The sequence below is a fragment of the Chrysochloris asiatica genome, unplaced genomic scaffold (assembly GCF_000296735.1).
Source record: "Chrysochloris asiatica unplaced genomic scaffold, ChrAsi1.0 scaffold00030, whole genome shotgun sequence".
Classification (NCBI taxonomy): domain Eukaryota; kingdom Metazoa; phylum Chordata; class Mammalia; order Afrosoricida; family Chrysochloridae; genus Chrysochloris; species Chrysochloris asiatica.
In genome coordinates this window covers 2,684,356-2,701,521 of record NW_006408548.1, presented here as the reverse complement: position 1 = coordinate 2,701,521, position 17,166 = coordinate 2,684,356, and the positions used below count along the sequence as shown (strand labels likewise).

Below are 17,166 nucleotides of genomic sequence, written 5' to 3'. Positions count from 1 at the left end.
GGGAAAGTGTGAGTTTTCCCACAGTTGGATTTTTCTACTTTAAAAGGAAAAATAATTGTAAGAAATAGCCTTCTAATCTTATAACACCACATGCAGGTAAATGCTGCCATAATGGCATCAGCATCTTCTAACCCCCCATAATTTGTTTTTAACTTATGAATCTTGGGTATTGAGAAGACCCCACTCAGAGTAAATCCCTGAATTAATTCTTTGTTAAGTACCTTCAAGTCGCTTCCGACTCATAGTGACCCTGTACAGGGTTTCTGAGGATGTAAATCTTTACGGGAGTAGAAAGCCTCATCTTTCTCCCGCGTATAGCGGCTGGTGGTTTCGAATCGCTGACCTTAAGGTTCGCAGCCCGATTCGATCACCCTAAAAAGAGAATTCACACTTGGGATACAATCGCCTACAACCAGCAAAAGCATGGGAGATGTCTTTGGTTAAAAGTGACTACTTCTATTGCTTCTTAGAATATTCTGCTCTTACTTGGACTGGAAGTACATTTTGGCCATTCATATCGGATTTCATGGCGTTGCACTGTGGGCTAATGCATGTCACTGCAAAGTCGTTTGAACCGCATAGTCAGTGTTTCAAGCTCATCAGCAGCTCCTTGGAAACCCTGTACAGTTCGCTATGGGTCAGAATCGACTGGACAGCACTTAACAACAATTCAGTGGGTGTGTCTACAACAACCAGAGGGCAGGAGTAGTTAGTACCTACACAACACAGCCTTGTTAAAGTAAAAATGTAATAAAATTTTTACTTGAGTGAATAATAAAGTTCTTGTTAACTTATGGTAGCCTAAAAGTTTATAGTGGTATTGGCATTCTATATCCCATCTACTGACCAGCATGTCACCACTGCCTTCCACAGCCACTAGGCATCACTAATGACACCCACAGCTTTTACTGTTGTTAAGTTCCGTCGAATCAATTCTGACCCATAGCAACCCTGTATGGGGTTTCCAAAGAGCAGCTGGTGAGCTTGAACCACTGACCTTACAGTTCGAATGACTTTGCACTCTGGCACATTAGCCCACAGCTCCACACCAGGACTAGGACATCTCAATGTGGCCGAGCACGCCTCCCCTGCACTAATGGCCGACCACTTGTTGGGATGTACTGCCTGTTTCACTTGCCCAGATTGAGTCTCTTAAATTTTCAAATGTTTAAGTCTGCTAACACCTAAAAGATGGTAACATTTTTTTTTTTTCTCTAGTCCCATGCTTGTTGGTTGATTGTCTTAAATGCAGAGTGTGCGTTTCTGTTTTGTCATTTGGAAATCCCCAACCCATCTGCTTTGTGCCTCCTTCAGGAGAATGGGAACTAGTTGATCAGGTCCTTGTCTATACATCTTGGAATGCACGCAGTAGTTGGTGGGATTGTGTAGTGTTCAAGGGGAGACCTTTGTTGCCCTCTACATGCTGAGACTTTATGACTCTCAACCCATGGAATGATGTTATCCTTGCATACTCAGTGATGACTCAAGGTATAATAAGAGTGCTGCATTCCTTTTATTTACCTCAAAAATGGAAGAAATAGTTACTATAGAATAAGAGTTTGAAATACAAGTCTTGGGGACAGGGAGGAAATATAGATCTTGCCTTGCCAGGGGATATTAGGGAGAGATGATATGAAGAACTAACCTGCTTTGCAAAGGATGTGCTCTGTGCTGTTACCTCACAGGAATGTGTGTCTGCTATTTGCACATTTTCTGAATTTTAGGTAAAAGTCAGCTGGCAAGTAGCACATGCTAGTAAGAAATCTTGTTTGCTGTTGTTTCTTTTCTGATAAGGCAGCATTAAGACCCATTATGAACACAATTTTGATTGTCTTGGTCAAATATTACCTTGGATAGCAGACCTGTGTTAACTAATAACCGAAGACATCTTGTAAAACTGGGTATCCCAGTTAGTGCGCTCTACTCTCTTGAGCTCTCGCCCACCCTTTCATGATTTTACCTTGTGATGCTGGGGCTGTGATTCTTTTAAGCACAAAATTGGAAGAAAGGACTTGATGCTTCTTTTTGGCTTCCTCATCTAATCAGTCGCATTTATTCACCCTAGCAACAGAAGTTGCACTCTTAGCACTAGCTAGGCATGGCTCTTCCTCCATATTTGTGGGCACTAACCTAGTTCCCTTTCCTTTCCTAGCCCAAGGCGTGGGGGCTGCTTCTTGCAGTCACTGTTTTTGTCATTCTCAGTGTTCCTTCCCATTACCCTTCCAGTCCTCCATTCATCTAATCCCATACATCAAATTCTCTTCAGTCCAAATGTCTAGTTCTGGTGTGGCATCCTAGGATAAGCACTGGACAGCAAGGTCAGTTTTTGAACCACAAAGTCAGTGGTTCAAACTCACCGACCACTCCTCGGAAGCCCTATACAGAGTCGCTATGAGTTGGATCCAACTTGACAGCAATTAGCAACAACAAGTGTCTGGTAGTGAGGTATTACGTTTTCTGAGTGAAAAGTCATTAACCCCATATGTCTGCTTATATGGATAGATATACTTGTATAATGGATTCATTATTCTGTATATAGAAAACTTTAGATAATTGAGATCTATCAATCTGCATTGATTTGTTGACTGCCTAGTGCCAGGGACAGATATATACAATAAGAAATGGTCAAGTGGTATGGACTGTTCTCCCACTTTGCTATGTAATGACCTTTCAGGGTGGGTGTGCAAAATTGTAAAGTTTGAACAGAAACCTGGCCAGCAGTCAACCAGTTGCAGCTTCAGGAAAGAAGTGACTTTTGTTGCTGTTTTTTTAAACCTTTTATTGTGAATTGAGTGATACCTTACGTGGGAGAACATCAGGAGAATAATCGTATTTTGTTTCATTGCCCTCCACGCTCCATTGGTTAACAATGTTTGCCTTTTGTGTGTGTGTGTGCACAAAAACACTCAGGAAAAAAAATCCTTTAAACAACCAAAGGGCATATTTTGCAAGCCAGCCTCCTGGCCGCCAGCACACAGCCTTTCTCTTTCCAGGAGTCTAGAGTCCTCAGCTGCTCTCTCTCCATGCCATCACCTCTGTCTCCATCTCTGGTGTCACTGCTTCTCTGGTTAGAATCCCACTTTGCACCTATGCTTTTCTCTCTTAATGGTCCTAGGGTCCTGTCTTCCTGGAATGTAAGATTAACTACTTCCCCCTTTTTGTTATACAACTTCTACCTTTACAGTGGTGACTATTGCATCAAAAGAATTCTTACACCCATCTCCTTTCATCAGACCCATCTAGACAATGAAAACTACTCAGTTACCTTCCCCCACCCCACCCTGGCTTACTGTGAAACTTAATTCCCTCTTTAAAACTTGTAGGCCAGCCACTTCCTGCCTTTATCCCCTACCCTCCTACACTCCACCCTTCACATTTTAGGTAGCCAATGTCTAAGTTGCCCGTCCTTATCAACTCTGTGTACCAAGGGGATAGGATTGATCCTTGTTGTGAAGATTCCTCTCTTGGTTGATAATTTGTTTTACTACATCCATAGTACAGGTCAAGTTTATCAAATTGCAGCAATTTACACTTGCTTCCTGTATCAAACTTTTTTATCTTCCTCAAGAGGAAGACCTTCCCCAGCGAGATGAATTGGCAATCTGGCAGCATCAATGGGCTCAAGCATGGTAACAGTAGTGAAGTTGACCCAGGATCAATGTTTCATTCTACTGTGCATAAGTTCACTATGAGTCGGTACTGACTTGATGGCACCTAACAACAACAACGAAGTTGAGTTCTGATCATCAAGCCATCCAAGCTAGGGCAAATGAGTACTATCTGCAAGTTTGGGCATTCTTGCACGCTCCCCCCCCACTTCATATCAGCTGGACACTTCACTCTCAGCTCTAGCCCATTGTGGCTGGGTCAACTAGGTTTTGAAATTGGTGAATTTGGATGAGGGTCCTAGATTAGTTACCCTCTGTGAGCCTTCAAGATAAGCTCAAGTAGCTCTGGTAAGCTCATTGGATCCTTAGGTTTTATAGGGATTGGAGCAGAGTGTAATAAACTGTGTCAGTCCAGGGTGCTGTGAGGATGTTGTTGTTAAGTGCCGTCGAGTTGGTTCCGACCCATAGCAACCCTCTGTAGGGTTTCTGAGGAGCAGCTGGTGAGCTTGAACTGCCTACCTTGCAGTTCAAATGGCTTTGTAGTCTGGAGCATTAACCCATAGCTGCACAAGAATCCTTTGGTATAAATGGTTACTATACAACCTGGCTCTAACTGGGCAGTTGGAGGTTTGAGTCTACTCCAGAGTTGATTTAGATGAGGTGATTCCCTTTCAGGGTTTGTGGGAGGCTAGAGATGAGCTGCTGAAAACCGTCTGGAACACAGTTCTCTTGACAGACACAAGGTCACCATGGGTCAGAAGCAACTCAAAAGCAACTGGTACTGTTACTATTATATTAGTTGTTGTTGTTAAGTGCCATCAAGTTGAACCCTGCTCTTAGCCATCCTGTATAAGATTAGCAGTTGTGGTTAGCAGTCAGGTGCTTATCTTACAGCACCATAGCTACTAGTGAGGAAATTGAGGCACAGAGAGCTTAAGGAACTGAGTCACCTGGAAATTCAGTGTGGATGTGGCTTGCATACTGCAAAGATGTCAACCCTCTTCAAGATAGTAATTAGGTACCCAGACTGTATGTGATTGAAAGTCAGGCCACTTATTTTTGTTTCTTTGCATGCAATATCTAGACTGAGCAAAAATCCATAGAGACAGGAAGTACATTGTTGGTTGCCATGGTTTTAGGGACCTTGTGTGTGCTGTGGCAGTGACTGTTTTACAGGTACAGGATTTCCTTTGGGGTAATCAGAATGTTCTAGAACTGGATAGTAGCATGGTTGCACAGCCTTGTAAACGTCACTAATGGTAAACTTTATGTTGTGTGTTATTTTACATTTTAAAAAAAGGAAAGAATCGTTTGCAGGCTTAATTTGGTGACTAGGCTTCTTGTGTGATGAAAGCTAAGTGTAATGAGGGGAAGTTAAACTTTCCTTCCAGATATTTGTCAGCTAAGCAATGTTAATAATAACAGCAAAATATTTTACTCTGTGCCAGACTCGACTCTGCATTCAGCTCTTTCTGTGAATCACCTTGCATTTTCTTTACATTTACTTTTTACCAAGGCTAGAGCAGTAAAGGAAGGTTGAGCCAAGATTCGAACTTGGATTACCCAACTCCTAGGGTGACCAACCATCCTAGATTTTCCAAGCCTGCCCTGTCTCAGTGTTAACACTGAAAGTCCCATGTCACAGAAACCCCTCAGTCCCCAGAGCAAGCCAGATGGTTAGTCACCCTACCAACTGTCTCCCAACTCTTAGGTTTCTCAAGGTCCCACCTGATTTGGGTCACCTGGTCCAGATCTGTTGCATCATCCGCAACAGGAATTCTGATTTAATGCCTCAGTATCTCACAGAGATCCTTGTGGCTTTTCAACTACATCATGTAATATTAATGAAAACCACCAGGCCTTCTGTCCTGATTAATTTTTTATGAACAGTAATATGTCTGATTAAACCAGCTGATTTACTAGGAGTAGTGGTACAGAATAGGGTGTGTGGTGGTGAGTAGACCACGGGGCGCGGTTTCTTAGGTAGTCCAGATGATATTCCCAGTATGCATACGCTTGATGTGAATTCCAGCTGGAATGAACTATATTGTCTTGCTTATGCCTTGACACCTCCTGAGACAGATAGCCCTTCATGTGCTCAGCCTGCCTGCCTTTCCCCAGGCAGGGAACTAGCCTGGAAAGTTGCCCTTGTGCTCAGAGTTCTTCATTTCACATCTAATCCTCAGTCTCTATTTTCCTACAAGACCCATCTAACACGTGTTTCAATGTGTCAGAGCAGCTCTTAATAGTCCTGACATTCACAGTGTAGGTGCTATTCCTTATACAACGAAATCCAGTGTCTGCCAGCAATTCCTTCAGTTACATGTCAGACAGGTGCCAGTCTTACCCTAAGTGCCAGATTTCTTCCCAAGGCTGTGGGTGGGGCCAGGACGATCAGTATCCAAATCTGCTAAATACACAGAGTTTGAATGTTTCCTTTGAGGACTAATGCCTTGAGGTGGTTCTTCTTGGTGTTTCAGCTGAGCATCGAGCAGGCCCAGACCGTGGCAGAACAGGTGGAGTTGAAGGCAAAGGTGGTGCAGTCAGAAGTCAAAGCTGTGACAGCAAGGCACAAGAAGGCCCTGGAAGAGCGGGAATGCGAGCTGCTGTGGAAGGTAACAGTGGGACCCCACCTCCTCACCCCACCCAGCCAGCATTTCCGCTGTAAACTGCAGCAGAATTCTCTGAGGTCTCTCAGAGTCCAGGACCCATGCTCTAAATTTAGAACACTTGCTATTTTCCACAAAAGTTTGTTGGCAGAACGATACAGGGCCCTTGGAACATTGTGGGTGTCATCTATGCAGTCGTACAAGAAGGCTTTTCAGAAGTAGTCGGGCACCCATAAGTCTCAAGTTTTATTGCACATACTCACAAGGAGCAGAAAGAAGGCAAGTACAATCAAAACTGTTGTTAAGAAAAGCAAGCTGGTAGGAAACATCCTTAATTTCTGATATCCTGGCTGGCTCCACTTCCTGAGCCCTTGTGGAAAACCAGTTTCCCACTTGTAAGGGCAGTGAGTCTGTGCCCTTTCTTCCTGAGAAGGGTGGTGAACACACTTGTGTGCTGTCTAGATAAAAATCAGCTGGAAAGATGATGATGACTCACCCCACCAAAGCACAGGGCACCATCTCAGCTTTGGCTTTTCTGATCTTAGATTCACATTCAGGGAAAATACAGCTTATACCTATGAATAGGCCATTACCCATGTCACTTTTTTGACTATAATTACGTTTCTGAACCCACAAACAGTGTAATGATGGGCAACCAAAGCTTTCATTTGAACAAGACTGTCTGGCTGATGGGAAGCCATTGATGGTTCAATGCCTCCCATATATGCTCATATATGGGGTCACCATTAAGTCAGAATAGACTTGACAAGAATTTTGATTTTATTTTTTTATACATAACTGATTAAGAAAAGGATGTGCTTGTGTTGTGTATGTATATGACCTTGTTTTAATTTAATGTCCAATCTATATGATGGTAGGAATCATAGTATGGCAATGTAGGCTAAGCACTGGACCGCTAATAGCAAAGTCAGTGGTTCATACCCACCAGCTACTTCTTAGAAACTCTATATAGAACCTACTCGATGGCACATAACAAAAACAATCTTTACAAAAGCACATCTCCAGGTCTTTCTCCCATGAGGAATGCATCTTGATTTCTAAACGTGACCCTCGGGTGTTAATGACTATGCCCTTTGCCTTTTTTTCACCCATTTAGTTATGCTTGGGCAAGTGCCACTTTCTGCCTCTTCTAAGGAGTGTGGATGGCTCCATTGTTCAGTTACCTGTTGACAGAAAGACAAAGAATTTTGAGAGAAGGACTCTCAGCACTTATTTTTTGAGCACCAATGTAGTCACTGGGATGTTCCCCATGATCTGTTGTCTGGTGTGCCACCCACGAATGTTCATTATAACTGAGAAGGGGCCCGCTTCTTGCAACCTGAGAGCTCTGCCGTGAATTCTGCCACAAACTGGCTCTTCTGGATCTGCTGATGAAAGGGCCTTTGTGTGTGGGGCTTTCTGCAGGTCTCACCTTAGCTCCCTCCCTTCTGGAGACTGACTCATGTCCTCTCTTTAAAGGGAGGAGGGAGTTCTGTTTCAGAAGGGATAGAAATCCAAGTTTTTGCTTTTATACAAGGAGATGCATGTCTGGGGGAAAGAGTCAAATTGTTTCTACTTGCCTTAAAAAATTATTCTCAGATAATTCCAAAACACACTTGCTTATACTGGACACACCTTAGACCCATTTAGCTTCAGTTTTTTGCTATAAGACCTCCACTGGGAGAACTACTCTCTTATTAATTTTTTATTCCTTCCCAGTGTCTGCCCAGAAAACCTCTCTGTTCCAAAATTGTTTTCTCGTTCCCCAGTTATTGAACATGTACATGGGTGCATTTGGCCAGAAAACGCCTCTTAATTCTTGTGGCTTAGAAGTTTCCAGTGGACACAGTTCCCTTGGGAGATTAATTATAACCACCAAGCTCAACCGGATGGAACCTAACAACAATAGCTCTGGATGACCAATCACTAAGGAGCTTGTTGGTATAACATTAAGTGCTTGGCTGGTAACTGAAAAGTTATCAGTTCGAACCCCACCCAGACACTCGGTGCAAGAAAAACTTGTTAGTGTGCTATGAGTTGTCACTGACTCAGCAGCGTCCTAAACAACAGCATAGTTCAGGCATTAGAACCACAGCCATAGGACCAGATGAGACCAAACGATCAAGCTTTTTTCTTACTGCCACCACACAGGTCTCTGCACACACGTAGCCTCTGGTTCCAGAGTGAACTGTTAAAAAAAAAAGTGAATGGGTCAAAAATCACATTTATTACCACCCTATGAAATCAAATTAGAATATAATAAACCTACCAACAATGGATTCTTATTCTAAATCAGACTTGCTGTGGCTTTTTGATTAATAGTCTTCTCTGCAAAATAATATGAAATAATAGTTGTTATTCCCTTCAGATGGAGTGAATTTCTTAACGGGCCTGGGGGACTTATTTATTGAATGCAATACAATTAAGAAGCTGCCGTTTCATTGATCAGACAAAATACCATTTTCCCAAATAGCCACATGTTACCAGATCAGATAACATGTTCATATATCATAGTATTTTGTATTTGGAGGGTTTCTTTGGAAAAGAAACCTTATAACTGGGAGGAAGGTTAAGGTTTGGGGACCATTCATCTGGAGCTTTTAAGTCTGTGTTGATGGGCATCTGGATTTCATAAATGCACCACAGGTGAATCCGCTCCCTCAGTGAGGACCACCGAGCTAGACTCATTACCTTTCTTAGGCAAGGGTTTGAACCTGGGTGTTCTGATTGGCTGCTTCCATTTCTCTCATTTGGGCCCAGGGAACCATTATGGCTTAGCTTGCACCTTGTTACTACATCAGGCTTCTGTATTATTCCTAGTGCTAACTATATATATTGATTGACAGCTTGTGGGCCCTCATTCATTTGTTCAGATTGAAGATGGTTTTTTTTATTTTTTGGCATGTAAGCTGACATTTCTTATGATGTCATTCACCACTCTGAAACAAAACTTTTATAGTTCCTGGAGTCTGAGTTAATCTGTTTACAAACACACAACTTTGTCTCACTTCAGACCATCTTTTAGTCTGTCCATGGACAAGAACTCTGTTGGGAGCTCCTCTCAATGATGAGCCTGGGGCATGGGGGATGGAAAAGCTTTGGCTATTAAAGCAACAGACCCCTAGTCAACTATGAGCCTTGCTAGACTTTGTTTTTATGGATCTGTGACATCCTAACCTCTCTCACCAAGATCACCTGTCAGTCTTAGTTGTCATTCTGTGCCATCCTTCCAGTGCCTTTCCCTTTTAAAACTTTGACACTTTAAGGCAGTTTAAAGGGCAGGGAGAGGATGTACGGTAGAAAAAGGCAAAATATTCTGTTAATCATGAAGAACTAGGTATAAATTCACCAGAAAAAAGAAATGAATGCTCGTTGTAGTCCATGTTATTTTCTTTAGTTACAGATTTCTGATGTTGTTGTTAGGTGCTATTGAGTCAGTTCCCACCCATAGCAACCCTGTATAGGTTTGTTAGGAGCAGCAATAGCTGTTCTTAAATACTGAAGTGTGAAGAGAGGAGACTAGGGGAATTAGTGAGGCTTGTAATCTGGATTTAGCTCTTACCAATTTCCTCTTAGTTGTCACACACCCAACCTTTTCTCCTTCTCATCATCCATACATGTGCAGCTGCACACCATGAGATTGCAGGCTCTTTAGTGTAAGACTGGCTTTGTAATCCAGTTCAGTAGAAGTCCTGATTCTGTCTCCAGCATCTGCTCACTTCCCCTCTCTCTACCTTTATTTTCTCAGCACATTGCCTGTTTAACTGGACATCTCTGATCTATGCTGTCTTACTGGTCCCTCTTCAATCCATGTTCCACATTGAAGAGCATAAATTCACATATGTGATTGCTCTCCTCCATTATTTAAAACTTTTGGAAATTCAAGCAAGTGACCACCTTAGCATCTGTATGCTTCATTTCATACATAGAACTCCATATACCTGTCATCCAGATCTGTCAGTTGTATACATTTTGCCCCATTGCCTTAATCATCATACTCTTTATATGTAAGTATATACATATGTATGTATATAATTTATCCTTATTTACACTTGAATATTTCCTATAAACAAGGAAATGCTTACATAATCAAGTTAGGAAATTTAATATTTAATACTAGTACCTAGTCCATAGACTGCTAGTGTGGCGCTAGAGGATCAGCACTGAACTGCGAACCACAGGTCAGCAGTTCAAACCCACCAACTGTTCCTTGGAAACCCTATGCAGGGTTGCTATGAGTTGGAACAGACTTGACAACACTTAACAACAACACCTAGTCTTGTTTTTTGTTTTTTTATAGCTATTTATAGTCATATTTATAGTTACTTCCCCTCAATCCAGGATCACACATTACCTGTATTTTTCATGTCTTGGTTATGTGCCATTGAGTCTGTTCCAACTGAAAGTGACCCTGTGTGGCGTTTCCTAGGAAGCAGCTGGTGAGCTTGAATCACCGACCTTGCCTATGCTATGGCGCCATGCCAGGACTCCAGGTAGATATCATAGGTTATTAGTGACTTTGTTCTGAGTTTACATTGATCACATTGCCTATATATCAGTTCATCTTGGGATAGGGATTTTCTATGGATTTGATTTTCTTAACCATCTGCAGTGCTTGTCTTGTGGCCTCTCAGGACCCTTACCACTGTTGAGAAATTAATATCTAGATTGTTTTTTCTGTTCACAGTAAAAGAGCCAAAAGAGTTGGCTGGCATTTGTAGTGTATTATAGTGACATTTGTGTCTTTAGTTTTCCTTTCACCTGGACCACACCCTCTGCTTTTCTGTGCCTTTTTCATTTTGACATTTTTGGAAGAGTGAAGTCTGACTATCTTTGTTAACTGTTCTTCAGTATGCGTTTGTCCTTTGATGAGATTTGGGTTACATGCCTTGTTGTTTTTGGTTCTAAACCACTATGTTCTCTCTCGTTGTTGCCACTTTTCCCTTCAGGTAGAGAAGATCCGCCAGGTGAAAGCCAAGTCTCTGTACCTACAAGTGGAGAAGCTGCGACAAAACCTCAACAAGCTTGAGAGTACCATCAGTGCGGTCCAGCAGGTCCTAGAGGAGGGCAGAGCACTGGACATCCTGCTGGCCCGAGACCGCATGCTGGCCCAAGTGCAGGAGCTGAAGACTGTGCGGAGCTTTCTGCAGCCCCAGGAAGACGATCGGGTCATGTTCACGCCCCCTGACCAGGCCCTGTACCTGGCCATAAAATCCTTTGGCTTCGTCAGCAGTGGCGCCTTTGCACCCCTCACCAAGGCCACTGGTGACGGCCTCAAACGAGCCCTCCAGGGTAAGGTGGCCTCCTTCACTGTCATTGGCTACGACCATGATGGGGAACCCCGCTTATCTGGGGGTGACCTGATGTCTGCTGTGGTCCTGGGCCCCGATGGTAATCTCTTTGGTGCAGAGGTGAATGATCAACAGAACGGGACTTACATGGTAAGCTACCGACCCCAGCTGGAAGGTGAGCACCTTGTGTCAGTCACCATGTGCAATCAGCACATCGAAAACAGCCCCTTCAAGGTGGTGGTCAAGTCAGGCCGCAGCTATGTGGGCATTGGGCTCCCAGGCCTGAGTTTTGGCAGCGAGGGTGATAGTGATGGCAAGCTCTGCCGCCCATGGGGTGTGAGTGTGGACAAGGAGGGTTACATCATCGTCGCTGACCGCAGCAACAACCGCATCCAGGTGTTCAAGCCCTGCGGTACCTTCCATCACAAGTTTGGTACCCTGGGCTCCCGGCCTGGGCAGTTTGACCGGCCAGCTGGGGTGGCCTGCGACACCTCACGGAGGATCGTGGTGGCTGACAAGGACAATCATCGCATCCAGATCTTTACCTTTGATGGCCAGTTCCTCCTCAAATTCGGTGAGAAAGGAACCAAGAATGGGCAGTTCAACTACCCTTGGGATGTGGCGGTGAATTCTGAGGGTAAAATCCTGGTCTCAGACACACGAAACCACCGGATCCAGCTGTTCGGGCCTGATGGGATCTTCCTGAATAAGTATGGCTTCGAGGGGGCTCTCTGGAAGCACTTTGACTCCCCTCGAGGGGTGGCCTTCAATCATGAGGGCCACTTGGTAGTCACCGACTTCAACAATCACCGCCTCCTTGTCATTCACCCCGACTGCCAATCTGCACGCTTCCTGGGCTCAGAGGGCACGGGTAATGGGCAGTTCCTTCGTCCGCAGGGCGTGGCCGTAGACCAAGAAGGCCGAATCATCGTAGCCGACTCCAGGAACCACCGTGTACAGATGTTTGAGTCCAATGGCAGCTTCCTTTGCAAGTTTGGTGCGCAGGGCAGTGGCTTTGGGCAGATGGACCGCCCCTCAGGCATTGCTGTCACCCCCGATGGAATGATCGTCGTGGTGGACTTTGGCAACAATCGAATCCTCATCTTCTAATCATGTTTTCTAGGCTTCTCTGTTTGGGCTGTGCGTTTGCGTCTCTGTCTTTCTCTTTTTCTCTTTTTGAATTTCAAAGAAGAAACCGTCTCAGGGAAATTTCTTTTTTTCTTTTTTTTAAAAGAGAACAAGAAAAGTACAACATTGCTTAAGTCCTACCTCATCTTTATTTTTTTACAGATGAATGTACTTCTCTTTTCTGCAGGGATTGAACCTGTGAAGTGATCATTTCTATCTACCTCATAAAGCTTAACGTTTCCTTCTCCAGCAGGCTCTGTCCCCTCCTCCCACTGCCCCTCTGGCCCCATGTGGGGGTGCAATGTGCACAAGCCAGGCATCTATAAGGCTGGGGGAGGGTACTGGCTATGTTTGGTGGGATGCATTCTGTAGCTTGAGCCAACAAAACACAAAAAACTGTAATACATGGAAAAATAGGATTTAAAGTGCATGATATAGCTTGTTTGTGTTCTTGAGCATACTGTGTTCATGTGGGATTAGATTGTGTTGTGTGGTCTTGAACTTGGGCAGGGGAGTTTTTGTTTTGTTTTAAGTGCTGCAGCAGATACTTTTCCTGTGTTCCCCTTTTATTACCTCAGTGTGTTTAACATTCTGTTCAGAATATTTTCTTATTCCTAGAAGATGTGGTTGTGGCTTGCTAGCCAAGAAAAGCAGACCATTCATATTTTAGGATATGTGATTTTTGTTACTTTTTAAATTGTTTTTAAGGGAGGAGGGAGTATGTGTTTATGTGTGTGTCAGATTTTGATTTTGCTCTTAAATCATAAAACTAAAAATGACACACCACCGCTCAAGAATTCCCCCTTCCCCTTATTCTCATAGTTTAATTTCTGAAAAATAGATGTAGTGCAGGATTTTTTATTTGGATTTTGAGCAAAAAATGTTTGCTATTGGTTATAAAGAGTTAAGTGGAAGGAGGAGGAAAATTAACCTCATTTTCAAGAGGGTTTTCATACACTGACTTGTGTGTGGGTGTGAGCATGGGGTGGGCCACGTATGTGCTGGGGTCGTAGGTAGAATGCAGAAGAGAAGCAAGGCCACCCCTGTTCGATCCCCATCCCGAGGTTGAATGTTGTTCTGTAGTCCTCGGGTTTCTTTTCCTAAGAAGAGTTAGGCAGAAGAAAGGACTTTTATTTTAAAAGCACAATTTTTTTACTGCTTTGGAAGTTCAGGGAAATAGAATGTTTGAAAGTTCCTACAGCCTTGGCTCAGGCCACTTTGACAGAATGGTCTATGCCTGGGCTCTTGGTTAATGTGGACTTCCACCCCCAGGGCCTCTGAATGTAAAAAGATTTGTAAACCAAATCGCCCCAAATGTAGGATACTTTTTCTTAAACCTATACCTCGGTACCAAAGAATGAAAACCTAACCCAGGTTCCCACTCAGAACCATGGGATGGCATCAATGTCACTTTACAGGGTTGGTTTGTTGTGAGTTGGACTTGGGTGCTTCTGGGTATTTTGTGTCTTTTTCAGGTGGAAAGAAAGCAGGTGTGGCCGATTGATACTCCTGCTTGTCAGAACCCAGATGGATCCCTTCACTTCCCCCATATACTGACATGACAGCAGAAACAAATTCCAGAGTAGCACCCCTCAGGAAAAAGAAGTCCTCTCCGACATCGGTGGATTACAGGGAGACTTCTTATTTCATCAGAAAGACTGAGGATCCATTTCTGATCCTGTATTTAAGTGAAATTCTTACTGAAAAATGGATGTAATTTTAAATGAGAGAATATATTAACAAAGCAGAGCAATTTGCTCTTATCATCCAAGAGGAAAGGAGGTGGCAGGGGGGGATTGTGAAGAGTCAATCAGATCCCATCTCTGTCTCTTTTGGGCAGTTAATTTGCCACTACAAGGTACCATGTCTTCTTTCCATTGCTTTAAATTTTAGGTATTTCTGAGTGACAAACGCACTTCACAAATGGGAAGTGCATGCAATAAAAGGATCCAAAAATTGGAAAGTAGCTTCAAAGTGCTGCCTCTAGCTGTGTTTGTTACAGGGTGGGGAGGTGTTAAGAAATCTGGTTTGGTAACATCACTTTTCTTTTACTAAAGAATTCAGTTAATGAATCCTACCTCCAGTTCCTATGTCATTGCCCTTTTTTGCCTCCCTGGTTCTGAATCTTTGGTAATTAAAACATGTTTTACTTTGGAGTAATTTGGTGCTAATCTTTCTTCCCCCACTAACCACCCAGCAAAACACCTTTTAAACACCAAAGATGGACTGTGAGAGACTGGACCTTCATAGTTTTCTTTTTCTTTAACAACATTTTCAGAAAAGTCATATCAGTGCGTCACTAACTGATTTTTTTTTTTTCCATCTTCATTTTCACTCTTTCCTTCTCAGCTTCTTGGTTTGTGGGAAATCTTAGGACCTGAGGAAGAAATTATTTTTCTTGAAACTGCTCATCTGAACATTTTACTAGAGATTTGGTTGTAAAGTTAAGCTTTCCATTGTGTGCCTGAAAGGATCAGGTATTAATTAGTTAATAAAGATTTCAAGTAAATTAGAAATAACATTTCCAGAAAATGAGAGTGTAGTTGGGACATGCTACCTCAGAATCCTAGTGGCAGTGACTCTTTTAGGCCCTATGTTTCCTTCATACCCAGTGGTGCATTACTGGCATTTGGGAAGCATGTGCTTTTTAAAACATGTGGCATCTGTGGCTGCCCACAATTGACTCCTGACCCACAGGAATTGGTGTGAAGCACTTTGGAGAGTATTTGCTTATTGTACAAAGGGATGATTCAAGTCAAAGAAAAGATGATGAAAGTCAGTCAACATTTGGTACTCCCTGGAGTGAGGCTGTTCAAAACACATGCATTGAAATGCATATCTCCTCAGGATGAACTGATCCTAAGGTGAATAGGAATTGGGTCAAAGAGGGAGAGTCCTGGGTGTTGCAAGGAGAAAGTTGAAATGTTTCCAGACAGTAAATTATTTTTAGACAGCAATTCTCATGTAGTTCTGGTCTGGTCAAGTGAAGTCATGGATTAGGGAGGTTTAGAGCTGACATTGGATTTGGGTATAGGGTTAGAGGATTTCTAAATATCCCATATGTAAACAACACTTTTGGTTGACACTGACTTCAGTGTTATCTTAAAAAATTTTAAATTTGGTCCAGAGAAACAGTACAGCTTCCAGTGTCTGACAGATGTATGCCAGACAGTATCCCATGTGCACTAACTCAATTGTTGCCCTATTAAGTCTAACTTATTTAGGGGGAAAATACCAAGGGTACCATAAATAGAATCAAAATTTTGTGTCAGGCCAAAAAAATTGCCAGAACAAGGCACTTTGTAAGATGGAGTTACAGGAAAATAGTTTGAGATTGGCTCAGTCTGTTTTATTCTAGTTAAGCCAAAGCTTACTGATTTGTGAAGGGAAGACCTTTAGGCTTGAAGCAGCAGAATACTGTTTATATATGTGTTGTCATCTTCCTCTTTGGAAGATTCTAAGATAACTGTGTTCCAGTAGATAGAAAAAGATATGCCAAAGTTAGATTCTTTTTTCTGTTTTTGTTTTGTTTTGGTTTTTTGTTTTTGTTTTTTTCCTTTTAAATCCAATGGTGCCAAAAAGTATTTAGGGTATTTATTTAAAACATCACTCTTACTGAGTTTCCAACAGTCTGGGGCTGTATAAAAGTTAAGCTCTTGTACTTACATTTGCATGTGATGATATCAGAGTCCTGAGGCTTCCAGCCGGCCAGAGGCACACAGCACAACACAGCACAGCGCGCGCGCGCACACACACACACACACACACACACACACACACACACCCCACTCTTTTATTTTGTTTCTACCTCATTTTTGGCGAAAGTTGTGTCTACCTCATGCAAGCAACTGGATAAGTCTCAGAATAGTATTACTCCACTGGGGAGGGGGTGGGAATGAGAAGCTACTACTAAAAGAAAGAAAATATTTGATAAAAAAAAATCTCAAGCTCATTTCTCCTAGGATAAGTGTTTGCTCTTGAAAGAGCAACTTTGAAACCAAATATTCTTATACTCAATTGTGGCGTTCTTAACCAATCTGGCTTTCCTACCTCCCCACAATGAGAATTACATGCACCATTATGTTCAGTATTATGAAACTACTGGTGAATCTGAACTAAGAGAGGACTCCATTGCAAATAAAGATTTTAAGGTTTCTTTCTCTTCAAAAGAAAAATACTCTATTTTGAATGTCTGCAAATATATCCTTTTTAAGGGTCTATTTGGAAACGTCAGATATTTGAAGGGCAAGAGAATCTTTTTGACTTTGTGATTGTATTTGTAAATTTTTCTGGATCCAGCAGAATGTTTATTGTCATGACATTGCAACAATCAGTGTTACTGGCAGTGACTGGTGAAACACGTGTTAGTGTTGTGTGTCTGCTTTTCCTACCAAAGGTATCACGGTAGATGGGTGTCTTTTCCTTTGCTTGTTTTATTAAATACTTGATACAGTCGAAGCACATGACCAGGATATATACTGTATTGACCCTCCTGCCTCTCTTCTTCCTCATGTTAATTTGTTTTGGTTA

At 42.6% G+C, this 17,166-nt stretch overlaps 1 protein-coding gene across 1 annotated transcript in view; it reads left to right on the top strand.

Moving 5' to 3' along the window:
• The window catches only part of TRIM71 (tripartite motif containing 71, E3 ubiquitin protein ligase), a 101,381-nt gene extending 88,349 nt beyond the window's left edge, over positions 1–13,032 (top strand). Inside the window, exons 3-4 of the mRNA XM_006851586.1 lie at positions 6,089–6,223; positions 11,167–13,032. Of these exons, the coding sequence (XP_006851648.1) occupies positions 6,089–6,223; positions 11,167–12,618 (1,587 nt within the window). The 3' untranslated portion in view covers positions 12,619–13,032. The remainder of the gene's footprint in view (positions 1–6,088; positions 6,224–11,166) is intronic.
• The last annotated feature ends 4,134 nt before the right edge of the window (positions 13,033–17,166 follow it).